General features: G+C 45.3%; 1 protein-coding gene across 1 annotated transcript; it reads right to left on the bottom strand.

Annotated features, from left to right (window-relative positions):
- Positions 1-8961: 8961 nt before the first annotated feature.
- Positions 8962-9432, bottom strand: PHLDA1 (pleckstrin homology like domain family A member 1). Its single transcript, XM_074168900.1, has one exon. The coding sequence runs from the start codon at positions 9430-9432 to the stop codon at positions 8962-8964; it is 471 nt and encodes a 156-aa protein (XP_074025001.1).
- Positions 9433-15393: the final 5961 nt, after the last annotated feature.

Here is a 15393-nt window from a genome sequence, read left to right as displayed (position 1 = left end):
AAAAATGGCTTATTGTTGAAAATTATCATCATTTTATGTCTTACTGCCCTCTCAGCTGTCAGATACCCCTCTCTCTTCGCACCCGACCACTCAGCTTGTGTCTGCAGAATCACAGAAATCGCTTTGGGCTCTGCAGCTTTGTAGGTCTGACTCCACCTCTCCTCGGAAAGGGGTCAGCCAACCACCCTCTCCATCTTCCTCAGTTCCAGAGGGACAGTCGGTCTGTTTCAGAGACACCCTCCCTGAAACAGCAGCCTTTTCCCAGGCCGGCCGGGTGCCCCGGTGAGGAATGCTGACAATCTGCCGTCCGGGAGCGGAGCTGTCAGCGTTACTTCCCTACTGCTGAGCCCTCAGTCATCACTCGCACGAAGGGTAAATATGCAGCCCGCTGCCTTGTGACAAGAGCTGTGACTTTGTTTAGGAGCCAAGCACTAGGAATGAGTACCAGGGAAATGTGGCTTAGTGGAACAGGAAATATTAACAATTGGTGATAAAAATGAAAAAAAGCGGCCAGAACACGTCTAACTCGGAGACACCACTCCACGGCTGGCTAAGAGTAGTGACAGGCCCCCAGAAAAGCCAATAAAGAAATAGCTTTTCCACTTTAAGGCTGACTTTTAAAAGCATGGAGTAATTTCTCTCATGTTTGTCCGTGTACAAGAAAAGCCCCTAACAAGGTCATCTGCATATTGCAGTAACTGCTGGCACAGGAAAGGGCACGGAGGAGTTTTCAGCTCTACAGATGGTTTAAGGGGCTGTTGCGAAAGCCCACAAAGATAGACTGACACAGGTCCAGCAGTGGGTTAGGATAAGCCAGTTGTCTATGAGCTACTACAGCCTTGTGCATCAATCAATTTTTTCTGGTGAGGAAAACAACATTTGATGGGGATAAGTGATCCTGGCTAAAAGCATTTCCTCTCAAAACCCCTAATTTCTGACTGAAATGATCAAGTGATAGTGGAACGCTAGGCAGAAGAAAGTTATTCCCCTCTCTTCTGTTTTTCATGTGTTTTAGTTAAGGCAGTTTGCAGGCTGGAAAAGCTGCATTAACGCCAGATTCATATCTATACAGTTCTTTCAAGTTATTACAGGGCTGATAACCTCTCTTTGTCCTTGTAATCCACGGTTCATAGAGGAGCTTAATTGCTCCGGAAATGGGTAACAACTCGCAGATTCCTTCACTCCTAGTACACTGCTGTTTGTGCAACACCTAGGGCTGGGAACAACCAGGAGCTGATTTAATAATCTGAAGACATCCAAAGACTCTGCTAAAGCCCATATGTAATGTAAAGGGTTTGTATTGTTCTTATTTCCACTGCACATGTATAAATCATGCGATTTTTTTTTTTTTTTTTTTTAAGGCTGGAACTTACCTGGCAGGGCAGTCACGCATTTGGGTCTGCATCCAAGGACCTGTGGCACTGGTGGGGTGCTTAGACACTGTGTTTGTAGTTGGCTCTAAGGAAGGTCCCTACCAAGCCCAGCAAATGAAGCAGCCTGGGCTGCGAGAGGCAGGGTTTCTCCCGCAGGGACAGGGACCCTGCCTATGGATGGAACGCTGCTCTCCGTCTCCCAAGGCACGACCTTGGGCAGGCGGCACGGGCTCTCCGGTCCCGAGTTTCCTCTTCTCCAAACCAGATATGATATACAAGTGGGCTGAGAGCCTTGCAGAGAGGTGCTATCGCTGGTACAGGGAATTATCATCCCCAGGCCCGGGTCCAAAGCACACAGCAATATGAAGGAGCGCCGTTCCCTCAAAGGACCCTGGCCCTGGCACCCAAGCCAAGAATGGGCTGGATTTGTTCTCTGAGTTGCAGGTTCACTGCTCTTACTACACGCCGTGCTTTTACCTCTGTAAATGGCAGTAGGCGCAAAAGTTCCCAAAGGCTGAGCGACAAAACCCAACAAAAATTACAGTTAATGAAATAATTCCCTCCTAAACAGTATATGACCCAATTCTTGAGCCTCCTGTGAGTTATAATCAAGACCATATGTACAGTCATAAATATCAGAAATATTTACAAAACACTGACAAGATCTTAAAAACAAAAGCAGTGATTTCCTCATCTCGCTGGAAGCTTTACAAAACGTGGGGTAAATTGTCTCATTTAAAATATTCTGCTGACCACAGAGTGCTGTATGCTTCATGTAATGGTTAGTCATTCTATACTTATTTGCTGGTTTGGTTAATCTACTATGCTGGTTACAAACTATTGCAAGACAAAGGTTATAAAGTAGGGTCAATAAAAATTTTGTTTATGCAAAATCCACTGTTGTCATAGCACAATTTTACACAAAATGTAACTCAAACCCCCATCCAAACAACCATTTCCCTTGTGCTGGCAGCTGGCACTGCATGAGACATCTAATAGAATGACTTGGAAGGGCTGTAAAATTGGCCAGCATAAAGTGTCTGTGATGTGTCTATACAGGGGGAAATGCCTCTGCTTTGATGTTTTTCTAAACACACCCCCCCCCCCAAAAAAAAAAAAAATAAAAAATCCCAAGCACTTAAGCACAGAAGCATCACCTCTGGCTTTGCCTACAAAGTCTCCTAAGGAAAACCTGTAGGTGCTGCAACCAAACCAGGCAGTTGAGGTAGAGCACAAGTTCCGGGTGGGTGCCAGTGAGAAACACAGCCTCATTTCCCAGCGCCTCACCCAGGAGCTGATGCCCCTTTCCTTGTAAGCCCAGTGTGTAGCATTAGGCCAAGACCCCACAAATAACTGAGCCCCATCGTGAGGTCCCAAGCAGCTCCCAGGCCCTTCGAGTGTCAGGACACCTCAAGGGTGTCCATCTTGCAGCAGGACCCAAAGTCACCATCTTTTGCTCTGCCCATCTTCAGCACGGAAGGCACGAAGCAACACTATGAGTTGTGTGTAACAGTTCTGTGATGTTTCCAGTGTCCTTACTTTACACATCAAAAATCTCCCAGTGGCAAGACAGAAAAAAACATTATCAAAACACCCATAATACTATTTATAACTTTATACATTCAAAACAAGCTTTTTTTAAAAGACTTGGTAGTCTTCACAACAGTTAATTTTTTTAATAAAAATATGAGTAGGTGAGGAAAGTCATTTAGCCACTTTCTAGGATGGACTGAGATGTTCCTGCTTAGAAACAGGCAGACAAAGAAGTAAAGGCTTTGCTTTAGTTCTGATTTGGCTTCAATTACAAAGAGAATTTTTCCGTTTCCGTTGTGCTGTGAATTCAATGAAATTGCAAGAAAACTGCTCTCGTCTAGATTTCATTTCACAGGGGAAAGATGACAGTTAGATTGGTGGTCTTTCATATTTTATTTTGCTTGAAAAACATAGGCATTATTTCATCTTCTAATTCCTCTCATTCTCATTTCATTGGAAAAGATGAAAGCCCAGACCGTCCGTGTTATCCTAATCACACACCATCACTACTGGCACAGATCACAGGCAAAGGCCTTGCTTCTGGGGTTTTGTTCTTGGGTTTTCTAAACACAAAAAAAAAGAGAAGCAGCCACAATTTTTGCAGAAGGTCAAAATTTGTCTTTAGCCTGGAAAAATTCCGGTTGATTTCAATGGATTTTGAATCGGGCCTGGGTTTTTTCTCTGTACCTCGCACTGAGTTTCAGCATTCTTCCTATCCTACTTTGGATCAGAGAAAACTTTTAAGAAAACCCTATTAAGACAACATTCCCCACTAGGAAAATAACGGCCCCGTTTCTAGGACCATTTCATATGTACCATGAATATGTGAGCAGCCTTGTTTTTATATCCTCTTATTCAACACTTAAAGCAGAAAAACATGTTTTCGATACACTTTAAAGATACCACCATTGATGCAGGAGCAGAAACAAGGACAAATTATTAAATTCTTGTTCTGCTATATTTAAGCCCTTACATAGATACTTATCACTGTTGTTAAAAAGCTCATAAGGGACATCTCAAAGCTGTGAGCAACGGTGGGCCCTTGAATAGACAATAAATTCACAGATGCTTAATTGGCTTTTCAAAGCCACCGAGCACCAGCGCTTGTGAGAGGTCAGCTCTTTAAGCCATCGTTTGTGTATCAAATATTAAGTTCAAATGCCCACGTTTTGGATGTTCGCTATTGAAAAAGAGAACTTGTACTTGTTACAGCAATAGCCGCCTTATGGAAGAGGTTACTGACATCTCTCTAGAGAAAGCAATTAGCACCAGTAAGTCTAGGTCAATGCACACTGTGCCGCTAAAGTTAATACACTTTCAGAAGATGCTTAAAAATGCGGACCTGCTGCAATACACACACACCTCAGGGGAGTTCAAGGCATCCAAACGACTGCAGCTCCACGGAGATCCCAAAGCAGCAGAAATCACCACACATTTTTCTTGTCGTACCTCCTTTCTTTTCCCATGAAGCTGGAAGAGAATGGGTCAGAGGATACGCCAAATGGTGGGAGTATTCTTTGTGGACTACTTTCAGGTTAATTGAAACTCAGTCACAGTGCTTCAGATATACAAAACAGAGCACAAGGCACATTTAATGCTTCGTTTTAGATTCCTAATGTCACACAGTGCGAGGCATTCACAGGTAAACATTATGAGCCCGAAGTCTGTGTCCCAAAGAGCTGTTGTGCATGGACTATGACGCCAGACGGATTATTACTGAAATTAGTAGGACTCGGTGCGGGTGATCACACATGACACACAGCAAGAAGCAAAACTGAGGACCCTAAGCCTCGTAGCTGTGCTATGGATAAAGATTAATGGGAGCATCTAAGTGGGTCTTTCCTTCGGAAGGTATCTAACACAGGTTCAAAGTGTTTCTCTTAGGCCCTTAGATCGAGTTTAAAACATTGGAAAAGCTTAGATCCGGCTTTAATCATAACAGATAGCCCAACAACAACCAGTCCTCCAACATATTGAGAGCTCTTTCAATAGATACCTCTTTATTTGAAATGGAATGCATCTTGAAAAATATGAAAAATAAATCACATCTCTCAGAAATCATTTATGAGTCATATTTACACACAATTTTTTTTTTATGACTGATATTTCTGCTCACAATAGGATATGCTAGAAAACATTTGGTACATCACTGCAGCTATAATTCAGAAGCTGGCGTTTGCATATCATGAACCTTAAAAAAAGAGAAATTACTTCAGGATGTCACAGAGACAACATCCACTTTATCTTCCTTTTCGCCCAATTTCTAAATTTTCTTGGTCACCACAGCTTGAATTTTCTTGCTGAATCTGCCCCTTAATCATTTTTTCTCTTATTAAGACATGTAATTTTGACCTCTTCATGAGTTGACTGCCCACACTTTTGTTGTCTATACCAAGCATTTGCCCGTGTATGTTTTCCTGGAAATTTTGTTTATTCTCTAGTGAACTTACTTCAGCCACATATTGCTGGCTTTTTTTTTCCTCTCCTTTTTTTTTTTTTTTTTTGTTTGTTTGTTTTGGTTTGGGGTTTTTTTGTAAGGGGATGGACCTGATTGCTTTACTTCCGAAGTCCAGATCTGCTGGACCTACTTTCCTAGCCATTGCTTACAAGGCAGCGACAGACAGTATTTAACCAAGTAGCTCCAATGAAACCTATGCAGTAGTAGAGGGCAAGCCAAAAAAAGCCCAGAACTACCTCATTTATAACATCAAACAATTTCTTGGGCTAAAATTACTATCAGTCAAAAAAAAAAAAAATCAACCCATGGAATTTAGAGCGTGAGAAAGTTGTCGGATTGTCCACATCAGACAATTTAGCCTTATTTATACTGACATGGCATGAGCTACACGGCCCGACTGTCCCCAGGGGACCCCAGCCAATTTGTTCCCATTCAGTTTCCAGGAGACAGCCCGGAGGCACAAGGGGGAGGTTTGATCCTTACACCCATCCCACCAATACAGGCTGCAGGCACAGGAACAGCTCAAGGTGGATTTTGTGACGTGACCATCTCTCACACTAAGCGTTTTGGCTGACACCAATGTTTTTAAAAAGGTAACACCACAGGGAATGACAACAGGGAAAAGTTTGTTGGTGAACTACATCAGTCCAAATTGTTTTGAGAGCATCCTTCAGACCAACTTAAAACAAGAAGCTTAAGGTGAAAGTGGGACACCTTGAATCGGTGAAAAAGAGCAGCAAATTCAAAATGAAAGCTCTTTTCTTGAACCTTAATGTCAATTATATCACTAAAGTTGTCATATTTCATTTTCAAAGTACAAATACTTCCAGAAGAGCAGTAAAATTTCAGCTTTAGACCAGATCCATAGACTTTTGTGGCATCCAGGGGCTTGCATCCTCCAAGGACAGGAATACCTGCCTCTCCTAGAGAAATACATGTCTCCTGTCACACAGGAATTAATTTTCATCAATTACACTTATCCTTCAGTAGGCTAAAATGTATTTTAGTAGGTGAGATATCAGCGATATGTCTGTACATCTGAAAAGGTGGATTAGTTAATCAGCAAACTGTAATTAATGACTCTAAAGAGAGGAGCCAAATTACAAATTACAGTCTATTTTGTGAGTCTTTGACTAGCTCATTAGAGAATCCCCTTGCAGCTCTAACATCCAAGCATTAGCAGAATGATAATGGCAGATGTACAGAGACGTGGAAATTGGCTATTATGATTGCCAAGACAGCGAATCTAATCCTAGAAGATGCAGGGCACCTTCGATTTCAATTAATCTCAAAGTAATAACTTTGTTAGGACAGCTGTAATCTACCACCCCAAGCTCGTCACGCAGCCTCGTCAATGGCCAGATCGGAAAGAAGCGCTTGGGAATAGCCACAGAGGACCAGCGAGGTCTGGGCTTTAATTCTGCACCACGGTGTGTTTTGCACTACCTGGTCTAGTGGGAGGTGTCCCTGCCCAGGGCAGGTGGGGTGGAACTAGATGATCTTTAAGGTCCCTTCCAACCCAAACCATTCTATGATTCTATGATATGTGACTTCGACATCTGGGGGCAAGGAGGAAAAGCAGAAGGCTAAAAGAGATCTCTCCTTACAGGACTGAGCTTAAGCTTAGGGTGCAGAAGTCACAAAGGGACCATCACGAGCCGCAGCCGATTCTGAGATCTTCCTTTGAGGGTCACTTCAGTCTTTTGCTTTAAACACTTAAAGAAACAGCTTGAACCAAGAATGCGGGGCTTTTACGGTCAAGCTGCACCTCAGTTACACAAACAGAAAAATCCTGGATGCGTGGCTTTAAAAGATTTTGTTTACATTCACGTATCTTGTAAAGGGGCCAAAAGCCATTTTCCTCACCGTGCTACTTAAAATAAATAGCTGGGAGGCTGCGACTTTTTACCTTGAACCAGAGTTAACGGGCCACATCGCTCCATCCCCACTTACAACCACCCCACTCAACAGAAACCAGTGAACCCGGGTGGTAGCTGCACACAACCTGAAGTCACCCGTCACCTGAAAGGCCCTGTCCCAGAAAGCCCACCGGCCCGCACCCGGCTCCCTCCTCTGCTCTGGGGCGAGCATCTCCAACCCGCTCTCACCAGCATCGACAGCCAAACTCCCACTGACTTCTAAGAGGCAGAGGAAGATGCACCAGCTGTGCAATTAGCCCTTTGTTTTCCATCTTCATGGCTTCGTCAACGTTTTTTAGAGGCGAGATCGCACGCCCCTCTCAACATCTGACAGTGCTAAACACCAACATTAATCTAGTGTATCTCAGCTCGGGAGAAACTTCCAGCTTATGAAAACTGTGACCAAAATAATCCGTTTGCACGCTAAGATGCTGATAAGATGGATTTTACACTAGGGGCTACTTTAATGCAAGACATTTTAAAACCGCCACAAAAATGCAACGCAGGTCGAGAGCCCAGACCGCTCACAAGCCAACCGTGCGGAAGGAGCCCTGAACTCGGGCACTAAGAAACGTTTGTCAGCGCCGCTCAGCTCTGGCCCCCCAGCCCAGGAGCGAGCACATCCAACTGGGCAACTGGAATCCAGCTGCGATTCCCGGACCGCAAAAGAAGCGGGTCAGATTCCGCTCCGCTCAGATGTCAAACAAATGGGTTTTACTCTGGGAGTATCAATCAACATTACTGTTTTGAATAACCAAGAGCGTGTAAGATTTTATCACCTTCCACCACACGTATATTTCAAAAGAATATAATTTAAAACCCAGATTATAATTGATATTCTCACTAAAGAGAAGAGTTTTCATATGCAGTGTGGGCTTCAGCCAAATTTTCCAAATCACACATTTTCCATGCTAGTGTAATACAATGTATTTTGGGTAAAAATGAAAATCTCTTTAGTCAGATTGCACACAGCTGAACTACACAGAACTTTTTAGTTCCTTTAAGGAGCTAACGTAGACGGGTTTTTTTCCTTTACTTTTTGGATACGGCCTACATTCAGAAATGTCTTGCAAACAAGCCTTATAAAAAAAAAGCAACAAACAAAACAACCAAAAAAACCAAACAAACAACCCTAATAAATAAAATAAAATACGTTAAAATAGAGTTACAGTACGTCATGTCTCCTGGAAGTCCCATCACACCAAAGGATCCTTTCCAAGGTTCATAAATAATAGATTTGAAATGCGTCTTGGCACCGAGGGCGGCAAAGCAGCAGCAGCAGCAGCAGCTCGGTGGGGTTCAGGTTGTTGAGCCGCTTCTCTCCAGTCTACCTGCATCTCTCTGGCGTTCGCCCAGTTTTTGATCAACTGAAGCACGTCCCCAACGAACGCCCTCAAGTCCCGCTTCCCCGAAGCGCTTCGTTAACTTCACCTGCAATTAGACAGGACAGCACAAAGGGCAGCCGGTGAGCCGAAACCTGCCCGCAGCAGGTTCTTCCCCGCCGGGAGCCGCATCCAGCCCCGGGGACACCCGCGGGGCCGGCGCCGAGCGGGGGACCGGGACTCGGCGGGAGCGGTGCGGGCTCCGAGGGCCGGAGCGGGGCTCGGCCGCCCCGGCGGCGGGAGCGGAGCCGGTCCCGGGGGCCGGAGCGGGGCGGGTGCCGGTGGTCCTACCTGCCCTAGGCGGAGTTGGAAGCGCTGCGGAGGCGCGGTCCGTGGGTCTGCCCCAGGTGCTGCTGCTTCTGGCGGGTGGAGCGGACGGCGAGGATGGCCTGGCGGTTCTTGTACTGCACCATCTGCAGCGTGATCGCCGCGTTCCAGCCCTGCTCCTGCGCGCACCGAAAGTCGATCTCCTTCCCCTCGGCCATCACCACCGTGAAGTACACGTACTTGCCCTTCCGCTCCACGCAGTCCACCGTCTTCATGTTGGAGAAGTGAAGCTCCTTGATCTTGGCCGCCGGCTCGGCCGGCAGCGGCGGCGGCGGCTGTTGCTGCTGCTGCTGCGGCGGCGGCGGCTGCTGCTTGGGGGGGATGAGGAGCAGCCCCTCCTCGGTGAGGATGCAGCGCTTCTTCTTCCAGAGCTGCAGGAGCCCGTCGCTCCTCTTCTCCAGCACGCCCTCCTTCACCGCCTTGCAGCCGCTCTCCAGCATCCTTCTCGCATGGGCCGGCGGGGCCGGGAGCCTCCGCCCGCAGGGGCTGGGGTCGGGGGGCAGCCGGCACCAGCCGATGACTCTCCGGCCAGCGCCGGCTCCGAGGCGGAGGGCCGGGAGCGCCCCGGCCCGCAGGAAGCGGAGCGGCTGCCGCCCGTACCGCGGCGTGGCGGGCTGCGGCGGAGCGGGGCTGCCGGTGTGGCGGCGGGCTTTTCCCTCCCCTCGGCTTTTGAAGGCGCCTTTCCCACCCCGGAGTGACACCCAGCGGAATAGGCGGCTCCTCCCGACGGCAGCGGGGAAGCCCAGAGCCCACGACGTCGTGGGAGCGGAGCGGAGAGGCCGCCCCGCCCGGCCCGACCCGCCCCGCCGCCGGGATGGGGCTGCGCTCCCCGGCGGCAGCTCCACCGGCCGCCCCCCGGCTCCTCCCGCCAGGAGGGAGGCGGCGGAGATGCTGCAGGAGGGGTCTCCTCGCCGCGTCGAGCTACCGGTAGGCTAATACAGGCATTAATTAACGTGACAAATGCTCGACAGCGCTCGCTTGATTTCACCGGGGTAATTCCGGCAGTATTTCTTTAGCACAAATTTCCTTAACGTTCCCCCCGCGGGGAAGAGCAGCAAAGGGCTCCCTTCTCCGTGTTCTCGATTCAAGGCCAATAAAGCCGGTGCCGATTTTCAGCAACACCCCGATCCCTTAAACAAAGGAGACAGCCTGACGCACAACCCGTACAACAGCTTTACCCCTGCTCTTTAGCATTGCTCTCGACCCTGCTTCTCATGTACACACACATCTTTACTCTCCGCAGCACTGAGAAGCATGCCTGAAGACAACAACTATCTGTATCTCACTTCCCAAAGGAAATACTGCAACCTCAGTGCTGGGAAATTTTAAAGAGTAGAGTAAGAAAAGAGGCCCCACCAAACCGGCAAACAGCTAGGACGACTTTTCATGTTCTTCTTTGTTGCCGCTCATTTGCTCATTGTTTGGATTCTCCCCCTAAGGTTCGCTTTTGAATTCATTTACTTGAATAGAAAAGTAAAGTGACCTAAGGTTAATATTAAACTATTTAAAGTCCTTTAATGTATTAGAAAGTAAATCAAAAGCCCACAAAACCGAATTTGGCTGACAATGCCAGTGTCTGCTGAACACTGAAAATTCCATATTATGTTTGAGAGCATTAGTTTTTTTTAAACACGTATTTTTACATGGCCATTAAAAAAAAAAAAAACCCCAAACAAAAACACCAAACACAAACCACCCACCTCCTCACAAACTTGGTAGCTAGGAAGCTGGTCACACTATGGCATAGGTCAGCGGCAGCACATTAGAAAAAAAAATAATCAATAGTAATGATAGCTTTAATGGTGTTTATCTCTGATAACATTTTATAAAGGATTTCCTCTTATAATCTTTTCCTCTTGAAGTTCACAGTTAATTTTGATAAATTGTCGAGAGGTAAACAATTAAGGTAAAGGCAATTACAATTATTTAGCTGGTTTACCTTTCCTGGAGCTAACTGGAAGACACTCAAATCAGTAACAAAGGCAACTTGCTAGCCACAGGCTGAGCAAAAAAGGGGATTAACATCTTAAACATTGATTTATCTAAAGAATAGTCCCTTCTCCTTAGAGCTTAATATAGACATGATAAGATACAGTTCATTCCCACAACCAATTTTAACAGAGGCACATTCTAGAGGTCTGAACACCATTTGTGATTGTCTCAATCTGGAGTTCGTTGACATCTGAAGCTAAATTCCCCAGCACAAATACCTGGACCTCCAGCTGCTGGTGCACACAGAAGGAGCCTCACACACGGCTTGACCAAGATAAGAGAACTCCTGGCTTTTCAACTGATGTCTTTTCTACTTCTTCAGTTCTGATTGAGTGCATCTCACATGAGCAGAGACTTAAATTTGAAATTGTCAAACTAAACCATAAACTGGTTGAAATGTATTCATCTATACCAAAAAACTTAAAATACTGAGTTGATGGAAGGCATAGGAAATAGAACTAAACCTACAAATGAGCAATTTCTAGTAATTCACCTGTTCAGTTTTGGTTTGCTGCTCCATTGCTGTAAGCGTAAATGCACTAAGCAGTAGTATGGAAATGTGCCATGGATTTAGGAGTCCCACATGTTATTCTGTAACAAGCATTCAAGAACTTTTTTCCCCCCACGAAACCCTGCACTATAACACTTAAGGACATTAACACATAATATATATGTATTTCAATGTGAGCTTTTTTTTGCTTGTTCTCAGTGCTAACAGTAATTTGTAATAAATCAAAGGAAAAAAGTGAGACTACTGTGAAAGGCCAAATATTTTCAAATATACAGGAGAAAGGGACTAAATTCTAAATTCATTCTACTTTGACCTTCCATGACAAAGTTCTCTAAGTGTTGAATGTCAGATTTTTAACCCAGCTTTAAACACCAATGGACATACTCTGCTAATGTATAGAATGCACAACAACAACTGTTTATTCCTGGTGAAATTCACCTAAGCATGTGATCAGAAGCGAACATGCACAACATCCACTTAAGCTGGTACTCTGTGAGCCAACAAATATTTACAGCCATTTAGAATACACTTCATTTGACCAAAACCATCAGATCAGTCAAAACCCAGGAGACTAGGGTAAGAGGAAATACTGACAGTTTCATGGTAAAAGAACAAGCTATCCCAATTTAATTGTGCAGGCTTTGTCAGTAAAGGATAACAAATTTCATTTTCCTAGATGGAAGTCAAAACTGAACTTCCAGAAATGTTTCTTACATTAGTATTTTGAAAAATCACATTCACCACAGCTAAGCACACTACATATCCCAGTGAGGTTTTACTTTATTTTTCTTTAAATATATCTTTAAACCACTGCAATTATATATAATACACCATGTTTGCTACTTTTATTGAAGTTTCACTAAATACTATGCAGGTTCTGCATCTGTCCCCTGAAATATCTGATGTGCAGATGCCTCCTACTGTCAAACCTTAAATACTACAACCTGAAAAAACACTGCATCTGATCCCTGAGAGTCTTTACATGTAAGATACATTTATTCCTCATTGAATTCTTCTTTTTTCCACATACAAAGTTGGTATTGGTAGCAGAAATGTTTGGTTGTTAAATACACAGCACTCCATATCATAAGCTCCCTAACTTAGACTCAAGTAGTTGAAGTTTTGCATGCGTAACCTTAATTAAAGAGTAATTATGGTAAGAGTAATTAAAGTGCTCTTTTTAAGCCCCAAGGCAAGTTAAACATTGTTTTGGGAAGCCACCGTAAAAGACTAAAAAGCCCACAATTCTACCAGTGTTTTTCTGGGTAATGAATCTGCAGACAGCAGCTTGACACCAACTATTAGTTTCCAAGGGATGCTAAACCTACCTTGAGTGACAAACTTACGCATCATCATTTCTTCCATTACTGAGAAGTGGCTAAGCCAGAAAAAGAGTGAAGAAGGAAACCTAAAATAATAATGAGCTGGTCATTGCTAGACAGAAGGAAAACGAGAAAAAAAAAAAAGTAGTCAAGGGTTGAGAAATACATGACAAATAGATGTGCTGCAATATGCGATTAAAGCAATTAGACAATAAGCGGTTACTTCTTAAAGTATTTTCTTGACTTTTACCATCTTCCAGTAATTTCACTGGAACTTGCTGCTGACCAAAGACTGAAGCACTGAACCTGTGACCCATGGGGCAGACTTCTCCTTTCCCAAATTCCATCTCACCAATACGTGTGCATACTCCACAGTAAGACAGGTACAGATGGATGGAATTTTTTACCGTAACTATCAACCACATTTCCCCAGGCCTTAGCATTCCCTGTAACCCACAGCAGCACCAAATGAAGAAACTGAGCGCAACGCGCAGACTATTGGCATTACAGCTGCTCCAGCCTGGCATTTCCAAAGTCCCTTGGCACTTTAGAGATACCTGTCTTCTAAAATGTTAAAAAAGCACTTAAGTGCACATTGTAAAGCAAAGCCAGCCTGCAACAAGTTTTAAATGATCTGATGTTCCTTAGATTTGATCACCTAGCGCTGAGTAAAACACGCTGCAAGTTCAGAACATACTGACCACTTCTCATCAGCTCCAGGGTAAACAAAAACAAACATAAGGTTGGGCAGATACAACACTTAAGCATGTAGAAGCACAGCTCACAATGTCTAAGTTCAGGAGCTAAGCCCCTTCTGCAGCTGCAGACACAGCTCCTCTTGTCAACTCCCCACACTTAAGTTAGATACCTATGAAAACAAGAGCAGCCCTTCTGCTAAATATCCACACTCCTTGTGCACCCGCTTCTGGCATACACCAAACAGATCCAAAGGTGGAATAACTTATCATAGAATGGTTTAGGTTGGAAGGGACCTTAAAGATCACCTAATTCCAACTCCCCTGCCATTGGCAGGGACACCTCCACTAGACCAAGTTGCTCACGGCCCTATCCAGCCTGGCCTTGAACAATTCCAGGGATGGGGCATCCATAGCTTCCTAGGGCAACCTGTTCCAGTGCCTCAACCACCCTCATACTGAATTTTTTTTCCCTAGTATCTAATCCAAATCTGCCTTCCAGTTTGAAGCCATTACCCCTCGCCCTATTGCTACACTCCTTGATAAGGAGTCCCTCCCCATCTCTCCTGTAGGCCCCCTTCAGGTATTGGACAGCCACTATAAGGTCTCCCCAAAGCCTTTTCTTCAGGCTGAACAACCCCAACTCCCTTAGCTTGTCCTCATAGGAGAGGTGCTCCATCCCTCTGATCATCTTCGTGGCCCTCCTCTGAAATTGCTCCAACAAGTCCATGTCCTTCTTGTGCTGAGGACTCCAAAGCTGGACACAGTACTCCAGGCGGGGTCTCACAAGAGCAGAGGGGAAGAATCACCTCCCTCGACCTGCTGGCCACACTTCTTTTGATGCAGGCGGCCTTCTGGGCTGCGACTGTACATTGCTGGCTTGTGTCCAGCGTTTCATCAACCAACACTCCCAAGTCATCTCCTCAGGGCTGCTCTCAATCCATTCTCTGCCCAGCCTGTATTTGTGCCTGGGATTGCTTTGACCCAGGTGCAGGATCTTGCACTTGGTCTTGTTGAACTTCATGAGGTTTGCATGGGCCCACCTATCAAGCCAGGTGGACCTGTCCAGGTCCCTCTGGACAGCATCCCTTCCTCCAGCATGTCAACTGCACCACACAGCTTGGTGTCATCAGCAAACTTGCTGAGGGTGCACTCAATCCCACTGTCCATGTCACCAAAGATGTTGAATAGCACTGGTTCCAGCACCGACCCTTATCTTTTGCTTAGTGTGCTCTGTCTTGTCTGCCTTAGTTGCTCTAGTTTTCCTACAAAAGCTGCATCACACACTACTGGGTCTGAGCAGAGGTCTAACAGGAGGATTTAAAGAGTGATGAGACAAGTCTTGTCCAACATACCACATGGACAAACTTTGAACTCCTCTTGATAAGTGTACAGAAGTAAAACTTACTATTTCCAGTAGGTGGATTTATGTTCCCTTTCAGTAAGCATTAGCAATTAAAAATTACTTCAACACCCTCTTGGAAACTTGCAGGGAAACAGTGCACCTCGAACAGAACTAAGCAGTTATTAAGAAATGAAACAGAAGGTGTAGTAGCAACGACTTCTCTGACCTGTACGAGAAAGTTTTGGATTGGAGGAGGCTACATCGGCACAGAATGAAGGAGGAAGCACTGCAGAGCTGAGTCTACCTACTCCAACATCTGTGCGGCTCTAGCTCCAACCTAGCAGACCACCAAGGCTGTTACATACAGAAATGCCTTCATTATTACTGTCCCCTTTGTACTGAGGAGCATAGCATTTCATCTCCTTAAGCCACTGAGAATGCCAAGCACAATCCTCCTACCCAGCACAAGGCAACTGAGAAACAACTGCTGCACGGACACCTTTGGAAATAGGAAACATCTGGCAGAGAAGCTAATA

Source organism: Numenius arquata, chromosome 2 (genome assembly GCF_964106895.1).
Source record: "Numenius arquata chromosome 2, bNumArq3.hap1.1, whole genome shotgun sequence".
Classification (NCBI taxonomy): Eukaryota; Metazoa; Chordata; class Aves; order Charadriiformes; family Scolopacidae; genus Numenius; species Numenius arquata.
Note: the sequence above shows the minus strand (reverse complement) of the source record. Positions and strands in the feature narration are given on the sequence as shown.